This window comes from Heterodontus francisci, chromosome 16 (assembly GCF_036365525.1).
Source record: "Heterodontus francisci isolate sHetFra1 chromosome 16, sHetFra1.hap1, whole genome shotgun sequence".
NCBI lineage: Eukaryota > Metazoa > Chordata > Chondrichthyes > Heterodontiformes > Heterodontidae > Heterodontus > Heterodontus francisci.
In genome coordinates, this window is record NC_090386.1 from 58,872,719 (window position 1) to 58,897,742 (window position 25,024).

The following is a 25,024-nucleotide window of genomic DNA, read 5'->3' on the forward strand; positions in this document are numbered from 1 at the left end:
TGGTTGTCAAGCTGCTTGTCACTCAAGCCCATCCCCTGGGTCTCTGCTTTTCCCTGAGGTTGTGTGCTCTCTTCTGCAAGGAGAGAAAGCAGAGAGTTTTGAGTGTTAGGAGTGCCTGGTGTGGGTAGCGGGGAAGGACAACATTTGTGGAGGGTGAATATAAGACATAGGTGTGAGAGGGAAATAGAATGAGGGTGATTGAGAGTATTGGCTGGTCAGATGGGATATGAGGTGCCTGGAGAGAGAGGAATGAGTTGAACTGCAAGATGTGTTCTGAGGAATGCTATGCAGGAGAATGCTGGAAAAGTCAGAACGCGGGGCTTGGCACCTGGAAGTGTTACGCCACTCACCTTTCCCACCCGCCTGAGGTGCTGGATCCTTCTGCTGGACTGTTTCCAGTTTGGAGGGACCACAGTTCTGCTGCTGACATCCTCGGCCACTTCATGCCAGCTTAGTTGGAGAGGCTATTCTCTTCCATCCTTGGGAAAGATCACCTCGCTGGAGCCCCTCAGACCCCACAGCAGGACTTCCCAGGTAAAAGAGAGAGAGAGACTGGGGAGCAACCTTACCAGGTTTCCCCTCCATTCCAATTGTTACTGCAGCCTCAAAAATCCATGCCGAGATCCCTTTAATTAGCAGTCTTTCCTTTGACCGAATCGACGCGTCTTCCCTGGTTAACTGGGGAACCTGGAGGCTGGATGCTAATGCCATGGCTTAGTTCAAGATCTGTGCAAGTCAGTTAAGCTTTCAACTTGGACATTATAATGCTTAAATGGTTATTGATAAACCAGTGCAATTCCTCAGTTATCAAAATTAGCTTTGTTACTGTTCCAGTAACTGAAATACAAAACCTAAAACACACTAATCATTTTAATTTTGCTCATTGACATCCATTTTATCTTCATTTGCTCTTTTCTCCTGATCATAATTTTTAAAATTTGAACTCGAAGGAAGAAAAAACTTGCCTGTCACATCCTCAAGACATTCTAAAGTGCTTCACACCAATGTAGTACTTTTGAACTATAATCACTATTGTAATGTAGGCAAATGTATTTCAACTTCAATGTCTTAATTTGCTGTCTAATAATGTTAAGATTGCCTTGATACATTCACGTAAATCTTTGACATGCAAAAATTCATCAAATGAAAAAGGGGCTGAATACCTGTTGGAAACCCCAAAAGCCTGATGATGCCCAGTTGAGTAAACCCATCTGCAGTGTTGTAAGGTTCAAAGTACACTGGAGGGCTATCGTCCACCTTCCTTGAAAACTACAGTTGTTTGGTCAGTCAACTGTCTATTTAACCATTTGCAACCACTGATGTTATAACATTTGTTGTTATCCTGAACCAAAACAATTGAAAAAGTAAATTAGTGTTGGACAACTTTCTTGCCTTTCTCACAAACTTTAAAACAAGTCTGCTGTTCAATTTGATAATTGAAAGTTTCTGCATGGAGCTTGTAAGATAACTGCTTAATTTTCTCTCTAATTAACTTTACATTTTCTTCCCTCAAGAGTCGCAAGGCTCACAATATAGACCTACGTGGCACTATAGTTATTTTTGATGAAGCGCACAATGTGGTAAGTAATTTATGACTTTAAATTTGTTTTCTACAGTATTAGTTCTTAAAGGAAAGTATGTATAAGTATTTGTAATTTAAAATGTTTAAGTGTATCTAAATTAAGTTTCACATTAAATATAGCCATTTGCAATCTATCAGTCTTATCGGAACCATACAAGTACACTGAAGGGTTGTGTTTTATTTAACAGTTTCTGAAATCAAATTCAAGGTAGGTAGTAAACTAGTGAACTCTTGCATTTATAAGTAAAGAGCTCCACTTTTCTAGATTCTATGAATAGCTAGTTAATAAACATAATTTTTCACGTACATTATTTCAATAACAACTTGCATTTTTATATATCACATTTAACATAGTAAAACATCCCGAGCGCTCCACTGGGTTGGTATTAAACAAAATTTGACACAGAGCCACATAAGGAGATATTAGATCAGGATAGGCAAAGAGGTAGATTTTAAGGAGCATCTTAAAAGAGGTGAGAAAGTTAGAGAGGTGGGGAAGTTTGGGCAAGGAGGATAAGGAGTGAATTCGGAGTGTAGGGCCAAGGCAGCTGGAGGCATGATCACCAATCAGGGGAGAATGGAAAGGGGGAATCCTCTCTCTTAGCTTTAAATAGAAGGCTAAAGGATATCTTCTATTCTCTCACTTGGATGTCTGTTTCTTCTCATGTGATTATGGGAGCCTACAACTGACCCAGATTCTGTCCTTGTATACAGCATCTTGAGCATGAGTTGCTGGCGAACAAATCCAGAGTAGGAAACCTTTATTACTTCATTGCTATTCCTTTTGCTTGGTGCACGAATGCTCGGAATAGTTGTCTTGCTTCATTGCTGTCCTGGCTAGGTTCAGCTAATGGCAGAGAACATAAATCATACCTGAGATTTTCCTGATTTCTGTAGTTCAGTGCCATACTAAGTGGCATTTACCCACTAAAGCATCAGGGCAAGTTGAGGGAATTTGGTCATTTTAAAATCTGTGATCACAAGAGGTGTAATCAGACAGAAAGTGAGTTATTAGGAAGGGTCACCAAAAGCTTGGTCAGAGAGATGGGTTTTAAGGAGGAGAGACAGAGGGGTTTAGTGGGGAGTTCCAGAGTCTTAAACTTAAATGTCAGATGGCATGGTAGCCAATTATGGAGTAAAGTTAAAAGAGATGCATGATGTCCGAGTCAGATAAACAGAGAATCTGGGATATTTGTAGAATTGGAGGAGGTTACAGATTGGGGAGAGGCAAAGCCCAGAAGGAAATTATCACAAAGATGAAAATTTTAAATTGGGGGCTTTAAGGAGCAATGTAGGTCAGCAAGGATAGGAATTCTGGGTGAGCGGGACTTGGGGTGGGTTAGGATAGGGATAGCAGAGTTTTGGATGATGTACAGAGCATGGAGGATAAATGACCGACTAGGAGAGTATTGAAATAGTTAAATCTAGAGGTGACCAAGGTATGAGAATTTTAGCTGTAGGTGGGTTGGGGCAGATGATGTTGTGCATGTAGATGGTCTTTGTAATAAGAAGGTGGGGATCAGATGCTGAGCTTGGGGTCAAATAGGATGCCGAGGTTGCGAACAGTCTGGCTCATCCTATGAGTGACTAGGGAGGGTGTTGGAATGAGTGGCGAGAGTTTGTAGTGGGAACCGTAAATGATGGCTTTGGTCTTTTTCAAAATAATGGCTTATCCAAGACTGGATGTTGCGCATGCAGGCTGACAACAGAGGTAGTCGAGCATTCAAAAGATTTGGTGGAGAGGTGGTGCTGGGTATAGTCAGCATAGATGTAGGAGCTGACCATTTGATTAGTGTTGCTGAGGGACAACATCAGTGCTCCCTGCATTTTCTCTTTGCTGTGCGCAGCCTATTTGTTGTACTGCACAGTTCCTTTAAAATTGCTGACTGGCTGCACATACACACTTTTTAAAGGGAATGTTGTTTGTGGCATGGCCTGTTTGTTCCCTGCATGGCAATTTCTGGATGACTGCGTGGCTGCGCACTTGTGCACCTTAGAGGGAACATTGGACAGCATGTAGATGCAAAAGAGGAGGTGCCAAAGATAGATTCTTGAGTGACTCCAGAGGTAACTGCAAGGGTGGGAAGTGGATCCATTGCTAGAGATGCTCTGACTAATGATCAGGAATGCAATAGTAGAACCAAGCGAGGGCATTTGCATCGGGCTGGACACTGGAGGAAATTCTATGATTCTGTAAGTGATCGATGGTGCCAAATGCTGCAGGGAGGATAAAGAGGTAAAATGTAGCATGGTCACAGTTGCAGAGGATGTACTTAGTAATGTTTAGGAGTTCATTTCTGTGGCAGGGTGGAAACCACATCTGCAAAGTGATAATTGCATATGACCTGAAGTTAGACAGATAACACATAAGTATTTGCAGTCTAGGTGCAAGGTAAGATTTCAGAATTACCACAGTCTCTGAATTGCTTATTTTAGATCCTGCACTGTACCAGTGATTGATTAAGACACGATTGGTGCTGACCAATAGCTATGATTAACAATACAGTCAGTAATGTTCTGAAAATCTATTGCTATGTTCCCTACTCTAGGTTTCACCATTTCTCTTCCTAAATTCCCAATAATTTTGAACTTCTGTCATGCTCTTTTCCCCCTCCTCACTTGGTCTGTTTCCTTTCACCTCACCCCTCACTTTTTTCATTCCTTAATATGAGTTTTGAGCTGCAGTAAACTTTTATACATGATAAATGCAAGGTTAAACTTATCCATTTTGTTAGCTCACATAAGTTGACATGTTGTAAATATGTGCTGTAGTTTGACATTGTGTACTATCAGGTGTGCAGCAAGGTTAGACTCAGACCAAAGAAGTTGCATCATTCCAAGCAGAAGGGCCACCCGCGCATCAACATGAGCAGAATTTCTCACCCACAGCTGTTACAAAAATTTCTAAATTCACTTGTAACAGCCCTTCAAAACACTCCCACAGGGGATGCTGAGACCAAGTGGGCCCACATCAGAGACGCCATCTATGAGTCAGCTTTGACCACCTACGGCAAAAGTGCGAAGAGAAATGCAGACTGGTTTCAATCTCACAATGAAGAGCTGGAACCTGTCATAGCCGCTAAGCGCATTGCACTGTTGAACTACAAGAAAGCCCCCAGCGATTTAACATCCGCAGCACTTAAAGCAGCCAGAAGTACTGCACAAAGAACAGCTAGGCGTTGCGCAAACGACTACTGGCAACACCTATGCAGTCATATTCAGCTGGCCTCAGACACTGGAAACATCAGAGGAATGTATGATGGCATGAAGAGAGCTCTTGGGCCAACCATCAAGAAGATCGCCCCCCTCAAATCTAAATCGGGGGACATAATCACTGACCAACGCAAACAGATGGACCGCTGGGTTGAGCACTACCTAGAACTGTACTCCAGGGAGAATGCTGTCACTGAGACTGCCTTCAATGCAGCCCAGCCTCTACCAGTCATGGATGAGCTGGACATACAGCCAACCAAATCGGAACTCAGTGATGCCATTGATTCCCTAGCCAGCGGAAAAGCCCCTGGGAAGGACAGCATTACGCCTGAAATAATCAAGAGTGCCAAGCCTGCTATACTCTCAGCACTACATGAACTGCTATGCCTGTGCTGGGACGAGAGAGCAGTACCCCAGGACATGCGCGATGCCAACATCATCACCCTCTATAAAAACAAAGGTGACCGCGGTGACTGCAACAACTACCGTGGAATCTCCCTGCTCAGCATAGTGGGGAAAGTCTTTGCTCGAGTCGCTCTGAACAGGCTCCAGAAGCTGGCCGAGCGCGTCTACCCTGAGGCACAGTGTGGCTTTCGTACAGAGAGATCGACCGTTGACATGCTGTTCCCCCTTCGTCAGATACAGGAGAAATGCCGTGAACAACAGATGCCCCTCTACGTTGCTTTCATTGATCTCACCAAAGCCTTTGACCTCGTCAGCAGACGTGGTCTCTTCAGACGACTAGAAAAGATCGGATGTCCACCAAAGCTACTAAGTATCATCACCTCATTCCATGACAATATGAAAGGCACAATTCTACATGGTGGCTCCTCATCAGAGCCCTTTCCTATCCTGAGTGGCGTGAAACAGGGCTGTGTTCTCGCACCCACACTTTTTGGGATTTTCTTCTCTCTGCTGCTTTCACATGCGTTCAAATCCTCTGAAGAAGGAATTTTCCTCCACACAAGATCAGGGGGCAGGTTGTTCAACCTTGCCCGTCTAAGAGCGAAGTCCAAAGTACAGAAAGTCCTCGTCAGAGAACTCCTCTTTGCTGACGATGCTGCTTTAACATCTCACACTGAAGAGTGCCTGCAGAGTCTCATCGACAGGTTTGCGTCTGCCTGCAATGAATTTGGCCTAACCATCAGCCTCAAGAAAACGAACATCATGGGGCAGGGCGTCAGAAATGCTCCATCCATCAATATTGGCGACCACGCTCTGGAAGTGGTTCAAGAGTTCACCTGCCTAGGCTCAACTATCACCAGTAACCTGTCTCTAGATGCAGAAATCAACAAGCGCATGGGTAAGGCTTCCACTGCTATGTCCAGACTGGCCAAGAGAGTGTGGGAAAATGGCGCACTGACACGGAACACAAAAGTCCGAGTGTATCAGGCCTGTGTCCTCAGTACCTTGCTCTACGGCAGCGAGGCCTGGACAACGTATGCCAGCCAAGAGCGACGTCTCAATTCATTCCATCTTCGCTGCCTTCGGAGAATACTTGGCATCAGGTGGCAGGACTATATCTCCAACACAGAAGTCCTTGAAGCGGCCAACACCCCCAGCTTATACACACTACTGAGTCAGCGGCGCTTGAGATGGCTTGGCCATGTGAGCCGCATGGAAGATGGCAGGATCCCCAAAGACACATTGTACAGCGAGCTCGCCACTGGTATCAGACCCACCGGCCGTCCATGTCTCCGCTATAAAGACGTCTGCAAACGCGACATGAAATCGTGTGACATTGATCACAAGTCGTGGGAGTCAGTTGCCAGCATTCGCCAGAGCTGGCGGGCAGCCATAAAGACAGGGCTAAATTGTGGCGAGTCGAAGAGACTTAGTAGTTGGCAGGAAAAAAGACAGAGGCGCAAGGGGAGAGCCAACTGTGCAACAGCCCCGACAAACAAATTTCTCTGCAGCACCTGTGGAAGAGCCTGTCACTCCAGAATTGGCCTTTATAGCCACTCCAGGCGCTGCTTCACAAACCACTGACCACCTCCAGGCGCGTATCCATTGTCTCTCGAGATAAGGAGGCCCAAAAGAAAAGAACTATCAGAATTAACAAACTAAATGATCCAAGTCAAAATGGTATGAAATTTGCAATAAAGCTGCATAGTTTGCACTGAATTCATGGTTGTGTGATGCCCATAGGGTTAGGAAAAGTTAAATTTTTATTCTCCCTTATTTCATAGGAAAAAATGTGCGAAGAGTCTGCTTCATTTGATCTTACTCCTTATGATCTTGCTTCTGGAATTGATGCTGTTAATCAGGTCTTGGAGGGTGAAACAAAAATATTTAAACGTAATGAAGACAATACAGACTTCAATATTGAATCATTCAACTCAGGTTTGTTCATTAACCTTTCAAGTGCCTTGACGAATACTTGTACATACACTCAGCTGAATCTCAGAGCTTATTGACAAGAATGAGAAATTTTCATAATTGTGACAAGAACTTTCGAAGACATTATCAATTTTTGTATACCACATTTTTCTAATTCTTCCTCTTTTCATACTGTACCTTGCTACTCATCTGATAGTGTGGATTGATCAATTCTGAGGCTTTTCACAATGCCATTCTATAACTGTCAGCTAGAAAATGAATAATGGCACAGCACTTAGGGCTGGCTAAGTTTTATTCTTCAATTCTCTTCCCTGTGGCAAGTGTCTATCCTCTATTTGGTGCCTTATAATGTTTTCTCCAAGATTGGGATCTCATTCTACAACTTAGAGCAGTTGCAAGTTCATTTAGCCAATCTGGTAGTGTAATGAGTAAATCGCTTTAAATGTACATTTGTTTATTTCTCTTTTTTAAATTCTTAGAATATTTGTTTAAGGTATGTAGTCTGAACTCCATAGAATGTACACACGGCCTTTCAGAAATTGGCAAGACTCTTTTGGAGAAGCCCAAACATGAATCCAGTTTTAAATAATTTTTAAATAACTCTGTTTCCAGTTTCAGAATCTTGTCCTCTGTCTTAATAGCAACTGTGACTCTGTGGTTGCTTTAAAAAGTTGGTTTGCTTTGTTTACAGGGATTACAGTTTTTTTTTAACGTAATGAAATACCAACCTTCCAGTAATTTTGGATATGGTATTTTGCTTTTGTGCACATGTCGGGAAAGATAGTACTACAATATGTGCATTTTTTTATTTCAGGACTGAAAATGGACTTGAGTGATCTAGCTAAAATAAAAAGTAAGTTGATTTAGAATTTCAAAGATTCTTTTGTCAACTTAATAGTTTGCAGGTCAAAAATTCCATTGTCTTCTGGTCAAGATGGGCAGAAATATTATTTAGTAGTCTTACAATAACAATTTACATTTGTACAATGTCTTTAATATAGAAAACATTGCAAAATGCTTCATTAAAAGTGCTGAACCATAGCAGGAGTTTGGGGAGTGGATCAAAAGCATGTCTGAAAAGACAAGGCTTGAGTATTTTTAATATGTAGCCAAATGAAAGGATTTCCAAAGTTAGTTTTCATGGGTAGGCCTGAGAACATTGAAAGCTCTACTGCTGGTGATGGAGAGAGGGAGGGCCAGAACTAGAGGACTGAAAGCATGAGTTGGGACGTAGTAACGAGTAAAGTTTGAGTATAAGTTTTTTTTTTATTTGTGATAAATTAAATTAATGAATTAAATAAAATAAATTAATTAAGAATAGCTAGCATGGATTTGTAAAAGGCAGATGATGCTTGACAAATCTAATTGAATTTTTTGATGAAGTAACAGAGAAGGTTGATGAAGGGAATGTGGTGGATGTTTATATGGATTTTAAGAAAGCATTTGAAAGGTACCATGTAAAAGGCTGGTTAAGAAATTTGAAGCTCATGGAAGGGTCAGTGTCCAATTGGATAAAAAAATTGGCTTATGGACAGAAAACAGCGAGTCATAGTAAATAGTTGCTTTTCAGACTGGAGGATGGCAGACAGTGGTGTTCCCCCAAGGATCAGTGTTGGAACCACTGCTTTTTTTTGCTATATATAAATGACTTGGATCTTGGATTACAGAGTAGAATCTCAAAATTTGCTGACGACACCAAACTTGGAGGTACCTCAAACAGTGAGGATGATATGAACCACCTGCAACAGGGCATAGATAGGCTAGTAGAATGGGCAGAGAGGTGGCAGATGGAATTTAATTCTGACAGATGTGAAGTGATGCATTTTGGCAGAAGGAATAGGGAGATATATACTTAATGACACAGTTCTAAAGAGTGTGCAGGAACAGAGGGACCGAGGGGTGCATGTGCATCGATCTTTGGCAGTGGCAGGACATATTGAGAAAGTGGTTAGTAAAGCATATGGGATCTTTGGATTCATAAACAGAGGCATTGAGCACAAAAGCAGCGACGTTATGCTGAACTTTTATAAAGCTCTGGTTAGGTCTCAAATGGAGTATTGCATCTAATTCTGGTCACCACGCTTCAGGAAGGATGTGAGGGTCCTTGAGGGTACAGAGAAGATTTAGAAGAATGGTTCCAGTGATGGAGGATTTTAGTTACAGGGTTAGGTTGGAAAAGCTGGGTTTGTTCGCCTGGGGACAAAGGAAATTGAGGGGAGATTTAGTAGAAGTGTACACGATTATGACCAGCTTAGATAAGTTAGACAAGGAAAAGCTGCTCCCATTGACAAATGGTACAAGGACCATGGGACACAGATTAAAAGTTTAGGGCAAAAGATGCAGGTGGAATATGAGGAAGCACTTTTTTTTCCGACAGTGGGTGGTAATGACCTGGAACTTGCTGCCCACAAGGGTGATGGAAGTGGAGATGATCAATGACTTCAAGAGAGAGTTGGATGGCCACCTGAAAGGAATAGACTTGCAGGGCTACAGGGATCGAGCCGGGGAGTGGGACTGACTGCGTAGCTCTGTGGAGAGCCGACATGGGCTGAATGGTCTCCTTCTGTGCCGTAAATGACTCTATGATTTGATGATAGGAAAGCATGGCTATGTTATTTTCACTTATTTCCTTGGTAGTTGCGGATTATTTAGTTCAGTCCTTGTATGGAGGATTTAATTAATGATTTGATAAGAATTAAGCGAAGTTTAAATCGGTCACTCATATCAAAATGACTGCAGGGATTTGACTGACCAAAATGAACATTTTTCTTAAGTCTGTATTAATAAAATGCTGTTTACTTTTTGTGTTGCCTGTCCTTGAAAGAAATTCTACTTGATTTAGAAAATGCAATAGATTCTGTTGAATTATTGCCAAATGGAAATGGAGTGACCAAACCAGGAAGGTAAGAATTGCTATTATATATCTTTTATTTTTCAGTAATTACATATTTCTGCATACTGATGCTTGGTAACTTTCAATCCTCTAATTAAGGTGTTCCCACCAAAAACAATGCAGTGCATAAATTCTAATAATGCAATATATAATCTATACAAAGTGTAAGCTGGAATATTCAGTTTGACTTGAGGGGCTGACTTTTACCGACCCCTTGTTGCCCTGGGTCGTGGCAGGGAGGCCCGTCAAGTGCTAGCGGGAGCAGCCTGCTTCGACCCATGACACCAAGAAGGCCCTGCCGGATATTAACGGCAGCGATGAGACCTTGGTGCGCCGCCCATTAAAATATTGAAATTCAAATTAACCTACCTACCTGCCGCCGCCGGCTGTCCCACGCCGATTTTATGGCCAACCGGCCACAACTCACATGCCTTTGGAACTCCATTGGAGTTCCGAGGCCAGACACTAGTGAGGAGGGAGAAAATTATCAGGGCAGGAGGGTGGGGGGAGTGGGGAAAACTATTCCTGTTGATTGTGGGGGATGGTGGGAAGGTGTTGAAGGGCAAAAGTGAAGAGGTTGGCGGGGGAAGTTGGGGTTTGAAATAATGTTCATATTGCCCCGAAAGCAAACATTGTGGGGGTGCGGGTGGGAAAGGGCCTCCAGCATTTATTTCAATTTTTACACTCAAAGAAACAAAATATCACTTTAAAAATTAAAATCACTTCTAAGGGCTTGAAGCCTTTTAAAAATGGCGCTGGCGCCTGTGCAGTGGCACCGGACGCCGTTGCCAGGGACGCAGCGGCTGCCCCTTCTCCATCATCGGGGGTGGCCGCTCCGCCCCCTCCCGTTTAAATGAACTCCCACGTGTAATATCGTGGGGGCTGTGCGGCGGCATTTCTGTGCAGTGCACTGATCAAATTCAGCCCGAGGTTTTTAAATACTAGAAAACCTGAGTTTGGAGTCCAATTGACCTCTAGTGTAATACAGGAACTGGCACTTCCTGTTGTATGCAAGATGCCAGAAGTTATGTGTTGGTGATTAACTCCACATTTACTATAGATAAAGTTAGATTAACTGTAGGTGGGCAGAATTTATATTGTGTTCTATATTAGGAAAACCAAGTAAATAATTCTGTCGTGCTAAATTGACCAATGGTAGCTACCCGGTCCAACTCCGAGCTAGTTGCCAGATACCTGTCCTGCTTTCTGTTTGATTTTTGGACTGGACAAATGGTGGCAACCTTCAACACTGGCGCTGCTTTAGAGCGCCGCTTTGCAGTGCCACGGAGCAGTGGGAGACATATGGCGTTATTAATCACAGCACATGTGCACTCTGCTTATCTTGCATTGCTCCATTTAATACTGCAGCAAATGGGTGGCTGCAAAATGTAGGGAAAAAAATGGAAACAGAAGAATTTTTAAAAACATTTAAAGGAAGTGAATAAGGAGCAGGGAGATGCTCTGTGTATATTTATCAGTACAGGATTTCTTTCCCTTTAATACGAGTGCAACAGAAAATAGTGCTCACTATTTTTTCCCGCTTGCAGTGATCGGTTCACAAAAGGTCGTTTACTGTCTCTTACTGTGTTTGGCAGGACGCTACCAACCAGGTCTGTCGTACAGACAGTGTAAAATGATATGCAAGTCACAGTAGAAGGGCATTAATGGTCCTTGAATTCAAAACCGCAGAAGTGCAGCTGAAGCCTGAGAAACATGTACCACTGTAAGCTGTGATTCCTTGGTGTTCTCCATTTGGCCACACCATCTTCCAGCTTAAACTCCTTCAATTCCAGCTGTGCTCCATTTTGATCCACACAAGCTTTACCCTTTTTGTGATCCCTGAATCTGAAGTCTGTTACTTCTTGTAATGCATTGCTGTAATGCCAATGATACATCACTTTGAATGAGGTTTAGTTGGAACAAGTAAATTATCTACACTAAGCACTAAAACTGTATCTATTGAAAAAATGCCAACAAAGCAATGACTAATATCACGGCAATGTGATCAATGTTTGCATAATTAATATGGACTGGTCGGTAGAGTTAATTTCTCAAACTGTTGTAAATTTTGAAAGCATCCAGAACCAAATTGACCTCCCTCCATGTTATGTTCCAGAAAGCCAGTTGGTGAAGGATAGCACTGGAACCAGTCTTTACTCAGCATAACATTTATTTGCAGAGTGAAACATTACAAGCATACACCTCCTAACTCAACTCCACCCTAGTTTCAGTGTCTCTTCATAGCTGCTCAAGTGAAACTCCAATTAATGCCCACCACCTGCACATAATTAAATACAACTGTTATACAATTAACACTCCATTTGTCTTGTTTTTCTTTTTGGAGGTTGTTTTTTTTTAACAAACAAAGAAGCAATGACTGACTGGAAAAGACCCACTGGTCTATCCAGCCTGTCCCACACAAACGCAGTGCTTTGTAAATCAAAATATATACACTTCCCACCCCACCTGAAAGAGCCAAAAAAGATAAAAACCCAGGCTCATTAAGGGAAAAAAATAATCTGGGAAATTCCTCTTCAACCCTCTTAGGTTATTGAAACTAGTCCAGGAGGCCACTCTGAATTCCCTGCAGTACCTACCTTTTATATGAGGTAATCTCCACCCCAGCCAGAAACAGGTCTAGTTCTCTCTTTAAGGAATTCAGTGAATCAGTATTCACCACAGCAATCATCGGCTTGTTCCAGAGTTCCACTTTTCTCTGGGAACGTAGCACATTTGCCAATTAATGTAGAAGTGTACAGCTTCTCCATGTGCAATGGAATATTTGTTTTTAAATACAGCACTTCAAAACCAGTCTTAAGATTTAAGGAAAAAATGTTAGACGCTCCAACGATGTATGTAGAATGTATCACTGAGCTATCTAGCTTTTACTAGTTACGGGCCTCAACTTCCGGTGGGTACAGAACGTCGCTAATTGTGGTATGTGCTACATGCTGTGACTGTGTACAAATTGCTTATTTACAGCAGTGCATCTGTTCTGGGCCTATAAAAATAGCAACAGCAGGGAGAAAACCAGTTCCCGTCTGAACCATTGTACTTAATCCTTTCTCATTTAGAATCTTCCCATTAATTTTAAGCAGAAAAGGTTAGAAGCAATATGATTTTTTTTCCCTCTCTGTTTGGCATAGGAAGTGTACAGTAGTCTCTGTATACTTGCAATTCTGCTATTATAGGCAGTGAATCTAAATTGTCAAACATAAGTTTGAATTTCTGGATGGACTTTTTAAAAAGAAAAGTAAGAGATGAACTGGAATTGTTAAGAACATTGCATTTTCCTGCCCTGTTGCTATACTAACAGTTGCTGTTGTTATGGCCACATAGTGAAATGTGGGGGGTTCGCACTGTTCAACTCCCCACATGATCGCAGCAAGTGTTTTTTGTTATTAGGGCTTAGCCCCTTGACATTATATTTGTCAAGTAAACAGACAGCGATAAGTTTTCTTGTAGATTTTAAACAGAAAATCAATATCAATTGTTTATTGATCACTACACCAAAATTGTCGCAACCGCATCCACTCACACTTGCAGCGCGCGCGCATGCAATCACACACACGCTCTCAAACAAAAGAAGAGACAGAGAGGAAAAAAGTCAGTAGATCTGTTCTAGCTCACTGCTGTATAGTGTAGATGCTGAATTCTGCAACAGGGCACATGCCTTCTAGTTTGCTGGGACCAAGCTTTTGGATGCTTTTTTTTTCTCTCTGGTGGTGTCTCTCTGTAGGCTGCTTTTTTGTGGTAAATCTGTGTTACTTCTCGCCTCCTGGGAGGAGACGCTTTGGTCTCCCCATGGTGATCGCACAATGGCCAGGATGTGGCTACTTCACATCTTCTTTGCTTCAGAAGAAGACATTCAATTCTGGAATGTTTTAGGCTGGGTGTAATTGAAACTTCTTCGCTTTGAAGATTTTCTGTTGTTCCTGTCAGACAGTTTGAATATACAAAGGCTGAGCCCTTTTATTCTTTGGCCATTTTGGAGCATTGTTCACTTTTTTTTGAAAGAAACGTTCACTTTTTAAGAAAAAGACAAAGACCATTTTTATTACTCTTCAGATTTAGTCCATAATTTGTATCATCGCATTTCTTGTGCACGTGACATTATTCCTGATGTTTCCTGGTTCTAAGCAGTTCTAAATTGGTATCATGTCACCTAATTTTCTCTCTTAGGTTAGTGAACCTGATATCCAGTGTCATTTCATGAATGAATAAAATCACACAAAAAAAGGGGAAGAAAAATTAGAAACTCTGGTCACAAAATTCAGCTCCAGTTTTTCGACGATGTGGGTGCAATTTTGCCTCCAAAATGGTGTCTGTGACATGTGCACACACACTCCTGGTGCAATTTTGATGAGGACGTTGGCGAGTGCATGGGGAGCGTGCTTCTGAAGTATGCGAAGTAGGCAGGTCATGGCGTCAGACAATGTGTAACACTAATTTGACGCTAGTGATGCTATTTTGAAACCAATGCTCCGGTTAACGGCCTCTCTTAACCTCGCACAAATGAGCTCAGCAGAAAGAAGGACCCCGGAACCAGTGCTATTCAAAGGAACCATCAACTACTTTCAGGTTCATTGCTGATTTGATTTCTGCTGACTCTTGCTGCAATTGTAGAAATTATGTTTGGTGGTTTCTGGAGTTGTCTATGTCTACAGGGAGTGGTGTGGTAATGTACTGAAGGACTTTGTCCTGCTTTCAAGGATTCTGCATAGAAGTAGGTGCAGTAGTTTACATTCCCCTTGAACTAAAGCATCACAGGGTAACAAGCAGAGGTGACACAGAGCATGACCAGCTACGAGAAGAGGGAGGAGGATGACAGGGAAAAGGGCTCTCAGCAGGAGGTCATATTCACCGAGTGTTCAGGGAGTAATTCTACCCGAACCTCAATGAGGAACAGAGTTTCAAATGTTTCTCCGAAGGAGGTGCTCACTGAAATCTGTCACCTGCAGCCACTACTGCAGCCTTAACAGGGCGAGTAGGGCATTGCCAGTGGCTGTGAAAATGACCATGGCCACGAATCTTTATTTGCCTGGCTTCTTCCAGGCTGGAGCAGGCAGCGTCTCCCAGTTTGCTATCCACTGTTGCATCAGGGAGGTCACTGAGGGCTGAATACATTTCATAAGGTGGAGCAAGCACATGACTTTGTGTGAGACGTGCAGGGTGCCACTGAATGCAAGCACATTGCTTTGCGGGCACCATGTGTCAACTCTTAGATGTACTGCAATCAAATGTATTCCACTCCCCCAAGGTCCAGCTGGTGTGTGGCCATGCTCAGTGTATCATGCAAGTCAATGCCCAATATCCTGGCAGCAGTCATGATGCATTTATTCTGCGACAATATGTTGTGCCATCTGCATTTGAGCCACAACAACAAGCCATACAGTCCCTACTACGTGATTATGCCTATCCATTAACCACATGGTTCATGACTCGTGTGCACGAGAGCAATATGCATATAATGAAAGCCATGCTGCCACACAAAATGTGATCGAGCAGACCATTGGGGTGCTTAAACGACATGTCTGCTGCCTGGACCGCCCTGGAAGAGCCCTGTGGCATCTGCAAAGCGTGTGTTAAAATCTGTTGCGATCTGCCGCATGCTGTGCAACCTTGTCATCTTGAGGACCTGGCTCTTGCCACCAGCTACAGACAACCAGCTGAGGAGGAGGAGGAAGAAGGGAGGAGGCATCCAGTGCAGCCCCTTTCTAGCGTGGCTGTGTTCGATTCATCATTTTGTGGTACCAGTGAATGCGATCCCAATTCCTCTTTTGGGACCAACAGTCCCCCTCCTTACCTTCCCTTTGTTACTGACCATCACAGGGTCCTCTTCACCACAATGCTAAAATAAAAGCAACCATAAAACAAACATTCCAAACTAAATTTATAAATTAAACCATCCAATATTCCATGCAAAATTGAATTAATTATGCTTGTACATTTCCTTAGAGCCTCTCTTCTGTGTGCCTTTTACCTTTCCTAGTGCTCTTACACAGTGCTATCCCAGTGGCTGCAGCATGGCTGGTGGAAAGCTATTCGATTTTGGTGGGGAAGATTGCATGTGACCTTGCAGGATGGCCTCATGCAGCTCTGGCCGTAGAAGGCCCGGCTTGAGACTGCACCACCTCGACATGGAAGGCAGCAGTTTGGGCTGACTGGCAACAGCAAGGATATTGGCAGAATGGGAGCGCGAGTGCTGTCATCCTCAGAGGACAGCAGGTTCATGCTTCGGGACGCCACTGCTACTCCCCTGGGACTGCGCCTCAGCAGTCCGCTGGCAGATAGATTGCTGGACTCCAAGCTGCTTTAAACACTGGTATCTGCAGCCATGATGGCAGCAGTCTGAGCTTGCATGGCAACACCCAGACATTGGGTGGCTTCTGCTTATGCTGCAATGGAACTGAAGCATCAGCCATCAGACACTATCGTGGTTGGATTGGCAGATGTCTTTCTGGTAGGTCTGCCAGTTCACCTAGCATTTCATTGTGCCTTTTTGTATAGGCTGCCTCATCGAAGTACTCACCTGAGTCTACTGCAGCTGAACTTGTCTGTGGCCTTGGCCTCTTGAAACTGGCATCTGCGCTACCCTTGTCCCCTGCCTCTGGCTACAGGCCACTCATGCCTCATATCTGACTACATGCAGATGCTGTCTCTTAGCTATCTTTTATAGTATCAATTTCTGAGCTGGTGGCTAGTAGTGTGAGAGCGAGTAACAGTGTTCCTTCACCTTCTTCACTGTCTTCCAATTCTTCCTGCTCCACCACAGGCTGGCCAGTTTGCCGTTCTTGGGTATCTGAAAGAAGAAAGACAATAAGGGTAGGGTTGTGGTGAGATGAAGTTGGGGGGGAAGCAATAGGTGCATTCTTTCCACCATCTGCAGCTTGTAAATCAGAAGATATTTTGGGAACACAGGGAAGTGGGATGCGCAAAGGAAGATTAGGTATGAGGATACCGTCATGTTAAATGGTTTCAACCCTGTCATTGATCATGGCCTCAGGGATGGCTGCACCAATGATGGTGACCATCAACTCCTCCAACAGTGTTGGGAGATGCAGCCGTGCGTGTCCCCCATTGGTTAGGTGCTGCTACCTCCATTTATACATCAACCTGTCGCGCAGGAGAGAGAGGTGTGTTGGTGAGAATGATGCAATGTGTTTGGATGATGTGACTGTCATAGTTGTAGGAGGTGTGTGCAAGCTATGAGATGTGGGTGTGAGGCTTGTAGCAGTGCTAAGTGTGTGAGGGTGAGTTGAAGCAGATGTATGTTATGAGTGGTGATTGATAAGAGATTGTTGGGTGAGTGGTGCATTGAGCAGTGCGTGAGGCCATTGGTGCAGCTTGTAGGATATGGCATTTGAAGATTCATTGATCTTGACTATTCGTGTGTGGTCAATGAACTTCTTGCAGCATTGTATCCAAGTTCACAGGGATGGACACATGGCATTGACTGCCAGGGCTATATTCTCCCAGTTGACATAGTTTTTCTGGAGGGCCTCCTGGCCCCTGGTGGATTGAGGACCTCTCTCCTTCTATCCACCTCCTCCACCACGGTCTCCAGTGCAGCATCAGAAAACCTAGGATCACAGTCACTGCTCTAATTCAGTGTTTTTCTTGCTCATACACTTTTGCAGCCAATTCCAGCAGCTGCTCCAGGCAGAATGCACCTGCCCTTTTAAGAGGTGCAGGCTGGTTTTAAGTGGCACTAGCATCGCACAAACATGGGGTCCCCTGCTGAGGCCTGTAGCCACTCAGCAGCGCACTTAGTGCTAGCTGCACACATCTATCATGCAAATCAGCAAGCAGCACTATGTTTGCGTGCTGCCTACATTGGAAGCAGCGGATGCAGGTTACTTACACATTGAGATACCTGCACTCGTTTTTGGGTCCTGTCAAATTTTGTGGCCACTGCATTTATATGTGTATATATATAATATATATTATTACATATGCATGTTTTAATTCCAGATCTGATCACATACAGCTTCTGGCTGTGGAATGAAATCCTTGAAACTTTCAAGTTCTCATAAGCTAACATTTCTTGGGAGCCTAAATGGCCATGTTATTTTCTGTATTTTCTGCAATACTCTGTCCGGTGGGTTACGAACTTCAGTATATTTAGAGCTAATGTCTGCTGGTTACGAAGTTGCACTGCATTAATAATTACATAGAATTTTACAGCACAGTAACAGGCAGTTGGGCCTAAACAGGTGTTTATGCACCACCCAAGCCTTCTTAGCCCATTTCCGCCTAACATATCTTTCTGTTCCTTTCTCTCCTGTACTTATCTTGATTCATTTTAAATGAACCTATGCTATTCACCTCCACAACTCCATGTTCTGTATTCTCACCACTCTAAGTATTGAGTAGGCAGTGAAATCCCTTGTCCTTGGTGGGTGGGGTTCAGCCACTTTTTTGTTGTTGGTGAAATTCTAACGGGAAATGAGGGCAATTTTTGTGCCTGATCCCTACTGTCGTCCTCTTGCACAAAGAGGTATGATTGGTGGGATATACCCACCAGAAATTGCACCAGTTCTGCCTTTCTTATAACTAAGCTTGGAATTTGGTGCTAAGTCCTGGTTTCTTAACACCAATAACAATAACGACAACAAAGACTTTGCTGCATTTTTTTAAACAATCTTTGGCTCAAGTAGCCAGCCCCTCAACAGAGCAGTAAGTTGCTGTTCCAATTTGGCCCCTGCAGGACAGATGCCCAGAAAGTTCCATTAATGATACAAGCACCTACCCCATCCCCCCTTTATGCAAATGACCCAGTCTCAAGGATTTGAGAAGTGGTCACCGTTGGGCCAGATACCTGGCTGGGTGCCCTTCCCTGATGTTGGCATGAAGCTCGAGGAATCACAAGGCCATACAGTCTTGTCCTGTTATTGTATATAATATTTACATCTCTGGTTATAAATAAGGAAGGTAGAAGAGTAGCACAAAATTAATTTGTTCATGAATGTGAACTCATGGGTTATTTTAGTTAAAGGTTAAGACATTTTCTAATACAAAAGCAAATATGCTGTGGATTCTAGAAGTCTCAAATAAAAACAATGTGCTGGAAATATTCAGGTCAGGCAGCATCTGAGGAGAGAGAAGCAGAGTTAATATTTCAGGTCAGTGACCTTTCGTCAGAACGAAAGGCTATCGACCTGAAGCATTAACTCTTTCACTCTCTCTCCACAGATGCTGCCTGATCTACTGAGTACAGCACATTCTCTTTTACTTAATTAAGACAGTTCCTAGTTTTTGGGCAGTAATTGCTCGTTTTGCTCAAATTAATATTGTATGGTCTTTACTTCCAGTTTTATCTTTGAATTGTTTGCACAAGCTCAAATTACTTTCGAAAACAAGTCTACAATTTTAGAAGCACTGGAACAGATCATGAGCGCTTTGTCAGAGCGTAAGTATTTGATATAATCTGTCTTTTCAATTTCCTTGCATCTCTTGCAGATGTACAGAATTTTGGATAGGTATTTTCTTATGGCTTACCTCATGATGCATCTATCATTTATATTGGGTAATAAAAGTAAAACTTTGAAGTTTATATGAATTTACGATAATATTTTTGCTGTGTAGTGTACATTTAAAACTGCCAAAAATGTTAGCTTATTTGACTCTGGAGTGAACTTATGAAAATCCATCTATCCTATCCACATGAGGATCAAAGGGGGAGGAGGTGGGCTGTCAGATATCTGTTGCTGCAGTGTCATCATGCAAAATGACTTGTATTAATGGTTCAAATTAATTTATGTAGGAGGTTCCTGTGCAATTACTTAATTTGAGTTATGGTGTTTATGTGTGTATTAACATAGGAAGATAGGAATAGGAGTAGGCCATTCAGCCCCTGGAGCCTGTCCCGCCATTCAATGAGATCATGGCTGATCTGCGGCCTAACTCCATGTACCTGTCCTTGGCCCGTATCCCTTAATATCTTTACTTGACAAAAATCTATTTATCTCAGATTTAAAATTAACAACTGTTCTAGCTTCAACTGCTGTTTGTGGGAGAGAGTTCCAAATCTCTACCACCATTTGCGTGAAGTGCTTCCTAACATCTCTCCTGAACGGTCTGGTCCTAATTTTTAGACTATGCAGCCTAGTTTTAGAATCTCCAACCAGTGGAATAGTTTATCTTTATTTATCCTGTCTTTTCCTGTTAATATCTTGAAGACTTCGATCAGATCACCCCTTAACGTTCTAAATTCTAGCAAAAACAGGCCTAATTTGTGTAATCTCTCCTCGTAACTTAATCCCTGTAGTCCAGGTATCATTCTTGTAAACCTATGTTGCACTCCCTCCAAGGCCTTCCTAAGATGTGGTGCCCAGAACTGCTCGCAGTACTCCAAGTGGGGTCTAACCAGGGTTTTGTACAGCTGCAGCATAACCTCTGTGTCTTTATACTCCAATCCTCTACATATAAAGGCTAGCATTCTATTAGTCTTTTTGATTATTTTCTGCACTTGCTCGTGGCATTTTAAACATCTATGAACCTGAACCCCCAAGTCTCTTTGGATATCCACTGTACTTAACCTCTTCCCATTTAGAAAGTACCCTGCTCTATCCTTTTTTGGTCCAAAATGGATAATCTCACACAGGCCCGCATTGAAATCCATCTGCCACAGTTTTGCCCACTCACCTAGTCTGTCAATATCTCCTTGCAATTTTATGCTGTCATCTAGACTGTCTGCAATGCTGCCTAACTTTGTATCATCAGCAAATCTGGAAATATGACTTACTATGCCATCATCCAAGTCGTATATTTAGTTCCCAGTCCCGACCATCCTGCAGCCACGTCTCCACAATGGCCACCCACCACATCATAATCTTCCATTTGAAATTGCGCCTGCAGCTCATCTAGTTTTATTCCTTACACTCGGTACATTTGTTATTTGGGCTATACCCTCCTAACCTGTCCCTCAGCACTGATGCTTTAGTCGCCTGTTTATTATTTCTCTCTTCTGGTTTAACCAGTATACCTTTTTGCAGTTTGGTAACAATCAGCCTCATCACTAACCTGCACTCCTACCTTCTCCTTTAACTTCCAGTTTTGCCATTTTGCCATGTAACTGAACCCCCCCCCCCCCCCCCCCCCAACTATTTAGTTTAAAGCTCCCTCCTTCCCCAGTACTGGTGCCAATGTCCCACGAATTCAAACCCATTTCTCCCACACCAATCTTTGAGCCACGCATTTACCTCTTTAATCTTATTGACCCTTTGCCAGTTTGCTCGTGGCTCAGGTAGTAATCCGCAGATTATTACCTTTTTGTTTCTGCTTTTTAATTTAGCCCCCAGCTGCTCATATTCCCTCAGCAGAACCTCTAACCTCATTCTACCTATATCGATGCCTACGTGGACCATGACAACTGGATCTTTCCCCTCCCACTCCAAGTTCCTCTGCAGCCCAGATGAGACATCCTGAACCCTGGCACCAGGTAGGCAACAGAGCCTTCAGGACTCTCGATCCTGGCCACTGAGAACAGTGTCTATGCCCCTAACTATACTATCCCCGATTACGACTGTATTTCTCTTTTCTCCCCACACTTGAATGGCTCCCTGTACCACGGTGCTGTGGTTGGTTTGCTCATCCTCCCTACAGTCCCTAGTCTCGTCCACGCAGGGAGCAAGAATCTCAAACCTGTTGGACAAGGACAATGGCTGAGGCTGCTGCAGCACTACCTCCTGAATCCCTCTACCTGCCTCACTCTTAGTCACACCCTCCTGTCCCTGACCACTGGCCGAATTCAAGATGGTGAATCGAAGGGGTGTGACTACTTCCTGAAACACTGCGTCCAGGTAACTCCTCCTCCCTGATGTGTTGCAATGTCTGAAACTCAGACTCCAGCTCATCAAATGCATAGTGGAGCAGTGGCTAGTACCGCAGCCTCACAGCTCCAGCGACCCGGGTTTGGTTCTAGGTACTGCCTATGCGGAGTTGGCAAGTTCTCCCTGTGACCGCGTGGGTTTCCGGCGGGTGCTCCGGTTTCCTTCCACAGCCAAAGACTTGCAGGTTGATAGGTAAATAGGTCATTGTAAATTGCCCCGAGTGTAGGTAGGTGGTAGGAGAATTGAGGGAAGGTGGGGATGTGGCAGGGAATAAGGGATTAATGTAGATTAGTATAAATGGGTGGTTGATGGTCGGCACAGACTCGGTGGGCTGAAGGGCCTGTTTCAGTGCTGTATCTCTCTATGACTCTATAACTCTGAGCCGGAGTTCCTCGAGCAGTCAATACTTGCTACAGATGTGTTCACCAGGAACCACAATGGGGTCCACCAGCTCCCATATTATGCAGGTACAACACATCACCTGGCCCTGCATCTCTATTTTATATAATTAGATTTTAATTTGTTATTTAAATTTCCGACTGGTCTTTAGGTTTTTTTTAAACCGCTTTAGTCTTTAGTTTATATACTTATAAATCAATCAAGTCTTACTCTATGTTGATTCAATTAAATTAAATTTAAAAACTTACCTGAATACTGACCCCAGCTGCTCTCTCTTTCCCTGCTCTCACTGTTCAACGAGACGTCACTCTGATGTCAATTTTTGATTTTTTTTTTTCCCTGCTCCTCGGGCTCCGCTCCTCTCTGCCTCTCTCCCACACAGGTTTTTGGCGCGCTTTTTATACCTCTGGTCCTGCTGTTCCTCGCGCTCCACTCCTCTCTGCCTCTTATATAGTGTGTCAGTTCATGTATTTTGCTCAGCTTGGACAATATTTGTTCACATGAATCATCTTCACTAGAGAGGATGTAGTTCTAAAATGGAATGCAGCAAAGATGTTCATTGTGTATGATTAGTTATCTGCTGGCAATGTCTTAAGTTGGTTTCAGTTCTTGAAGCCAGTTCTTTCTCTATGCTCCCTCCAAAAACTTAGCAAGTTGTTGGTCGAAGGATTGATAGTATTGGAGTTTGAGGTTAAACTAAATTCTTTATTCATTTGTTTGTTTATAGGCAGTGGAATATTCACCAATACAAGTGGACTACAGAAGGTAGCTGACATTCTCGAGGTAACATGGTCTTGTTAAAATTGTGATGCTCTAGTTAAAGTTGCATTTTTTTTAAAGAGTGCCATATGGGTTTTGCATAAATTTGTCTTTTTCTTTAATAACTTTATTTAAATAATTATATTTCCTTTTTAAATTTTTTTATACTGATTGCACAAGTCTAATTATTCCTGCTGCTAAAATGAACTGAGTGCACTGAGGCTGCTGGAGAGTACAGTTTATGAAATAAGCCGAATGTTGATTATGAAAGATGAAATGTAGCCTGGACCATAAAAATGTAAAGAGCGAAGTGTACACAAAAGGATTGGTCCATCCATTTATTACAGATTAAAAGCAGTGAGTGTTCCCAGAATTCCAAAAATAATGCACCTCCATGTGATGCTGTGACTGTATTTGCCCTCCCTCACTGGTTGGCTTTGCAATATCTTAATTCTTCTCTCCCAGCTGATCTGAATTCCCTTCCTCCGTATTCTCACCCCCCCCCCCCCCCCCCCCCACCCCCACGCCTTCCAAACTCTCAACCTCGTGCACGGTGGGGGAGGAGTGCCAAAAACTGTCTCTGTCCCCGGCCTTTGTCTCAGGTTGAAGCCTTGTTCGCAACCTCAGCATCCTCTTTCACCCCGAGCTGAGCTTCTGACCCTATGTCTGTAACAAAAGACCAGCTCTGAAATATCGTCTGTCTCTGCCGTGCCTCAGCCCATCTATTGCTAAAACTTTCATCTGTACATTTGTCACCTCTGGACTCATTTCAATGCTTTCATTACCTGCCTCCCATCTTCCATCCACTATAAACTTCAGCTTATCCAAAACTCTGCTGCTTGTGAAAGAAGCAGAATAATGGTAGTATAGAAGATGCAACAGTTGAGGTGCCTAGCAATATTATAACAATTGGATATTTAAACCCATATTCTTCAACTTCAAAGGATGATTTCGTTGTTATGAAGAGGCACTAATTGAATTACATAGATTGTACAATTGCTGTGTGGACAAGTTGGCTGTAGTGTTTGAAAATCACATACCTTTATAAGCTAACAGGATTGTTGTCAGATCACTTTTGACCATAAAATTACTTATGAAACTGAAGGCATGTAGCTGTTTATTTTTTGTTGAAGTAAATTGCTTTTGATGCCATTAGAATCATTGTAAGTTGATATGACTGCAAAATAAATGGAATATTTTCAAGATGCAGCATTAATTGCCATGGGTGTGAATTGTGCAAGGTTAACCAGCTTGCATTCCTACTGTCTTTTCATGGCCAAGGTTTTGAGCTTTTGGGTTCCTTTTAATTTGTCCCCTAATGGGTGTTTCATTTCCTATTGCTTTTCCAGCATAGGATGGGGAAGAAAGTGAAAATCATGTCTCCAAGTATTGTCACTGTTTATTTCCTTTTTAATTTTAAAGAATCTGTCTTGTAAGAAGTCCTGTTCGTAATTACATGCGTCTTAAAAGAAAGCGAATGCACTACCCGGCAGTGATGTACATGGCTCGGGTGATAGTGCCATCAACTGAGCAGCACTGACACACGAAATATGAAGTGACAATCAGGAACTTTGACATTTTTTCCTTTGGAAAGGAGACTTAAAAGTTACTTAAGGTATCTAGATCATGAAAAAACTGGCAAATCTGATCCAGGGAAATGGTTCACTATGTTGAAGTGTTCATATGATCAATCCAGATGAAGGGGGTATTATGAGAAACAGCTGAAGGCAGGTGAGGAGCATACATGATGGTGCGAGCAGCAGGAGCTTGAGTCAGTCCAGCAAAGGATGACTGAGGAGTTCTGAATGATGAATGGAGTCAACAGTCATGGGAAGTAATGGGTAACAGAAAAGCAGAGATCATTCAGGAGCAAGGAAGCAGAATCTAGAGCAGGATGGGAATTAGCAGGAACAAATCAGAGCTAGTTCAGGGGTGGCGCAGTGGTTAGCAGCGCAGCCTCACAGCTCCAGCGACCCAGGTTCGATTCTGGGTACTGCCTGTGTG

General features: G+C 43.0%; 1 protein-coding gene across 5 annotated transcripts in view; it reads left to right on the forward strand.

The window, feature by feature from the left end:
- The window catches only part of rtel1 (regulator of telomere elongation helicase 1), a 141,610-nt gene that overhangs the window by 31,035 nt on the left and 85,551 nt on the right, over positions 1-25,024 (forward strand). For all 5 annotated transcript variants that reach the window (XM_068048226.1, XM_068048223.1, XM_068048224.1 and 2 more), the window contains exons 9-14: positions 1,515-1,580; positions 6,985-7,138; positions 7,950-7,988; positions 9,960-10,038; positions 19,343-19,440; positions 22,989-23,044. In XM_068048226.1, coding sequence (XP_067904327.1) covers positions 1,515-1,580; positions 6,985-7,138; positions 7,950-7,988; positions 9,960-10,038; positions 19,343-19,440; positions 22,989-23,044 — 492 coding nt within the window. The remainder of the gene's footprint in view (positions 1-1,514; positions 1,581-6,984; positions 7,139-7,949; positions 7,989-9,959; positions 10,039-19,342; positions 19,441-22,988; positions 23,045-25,024) is intronic.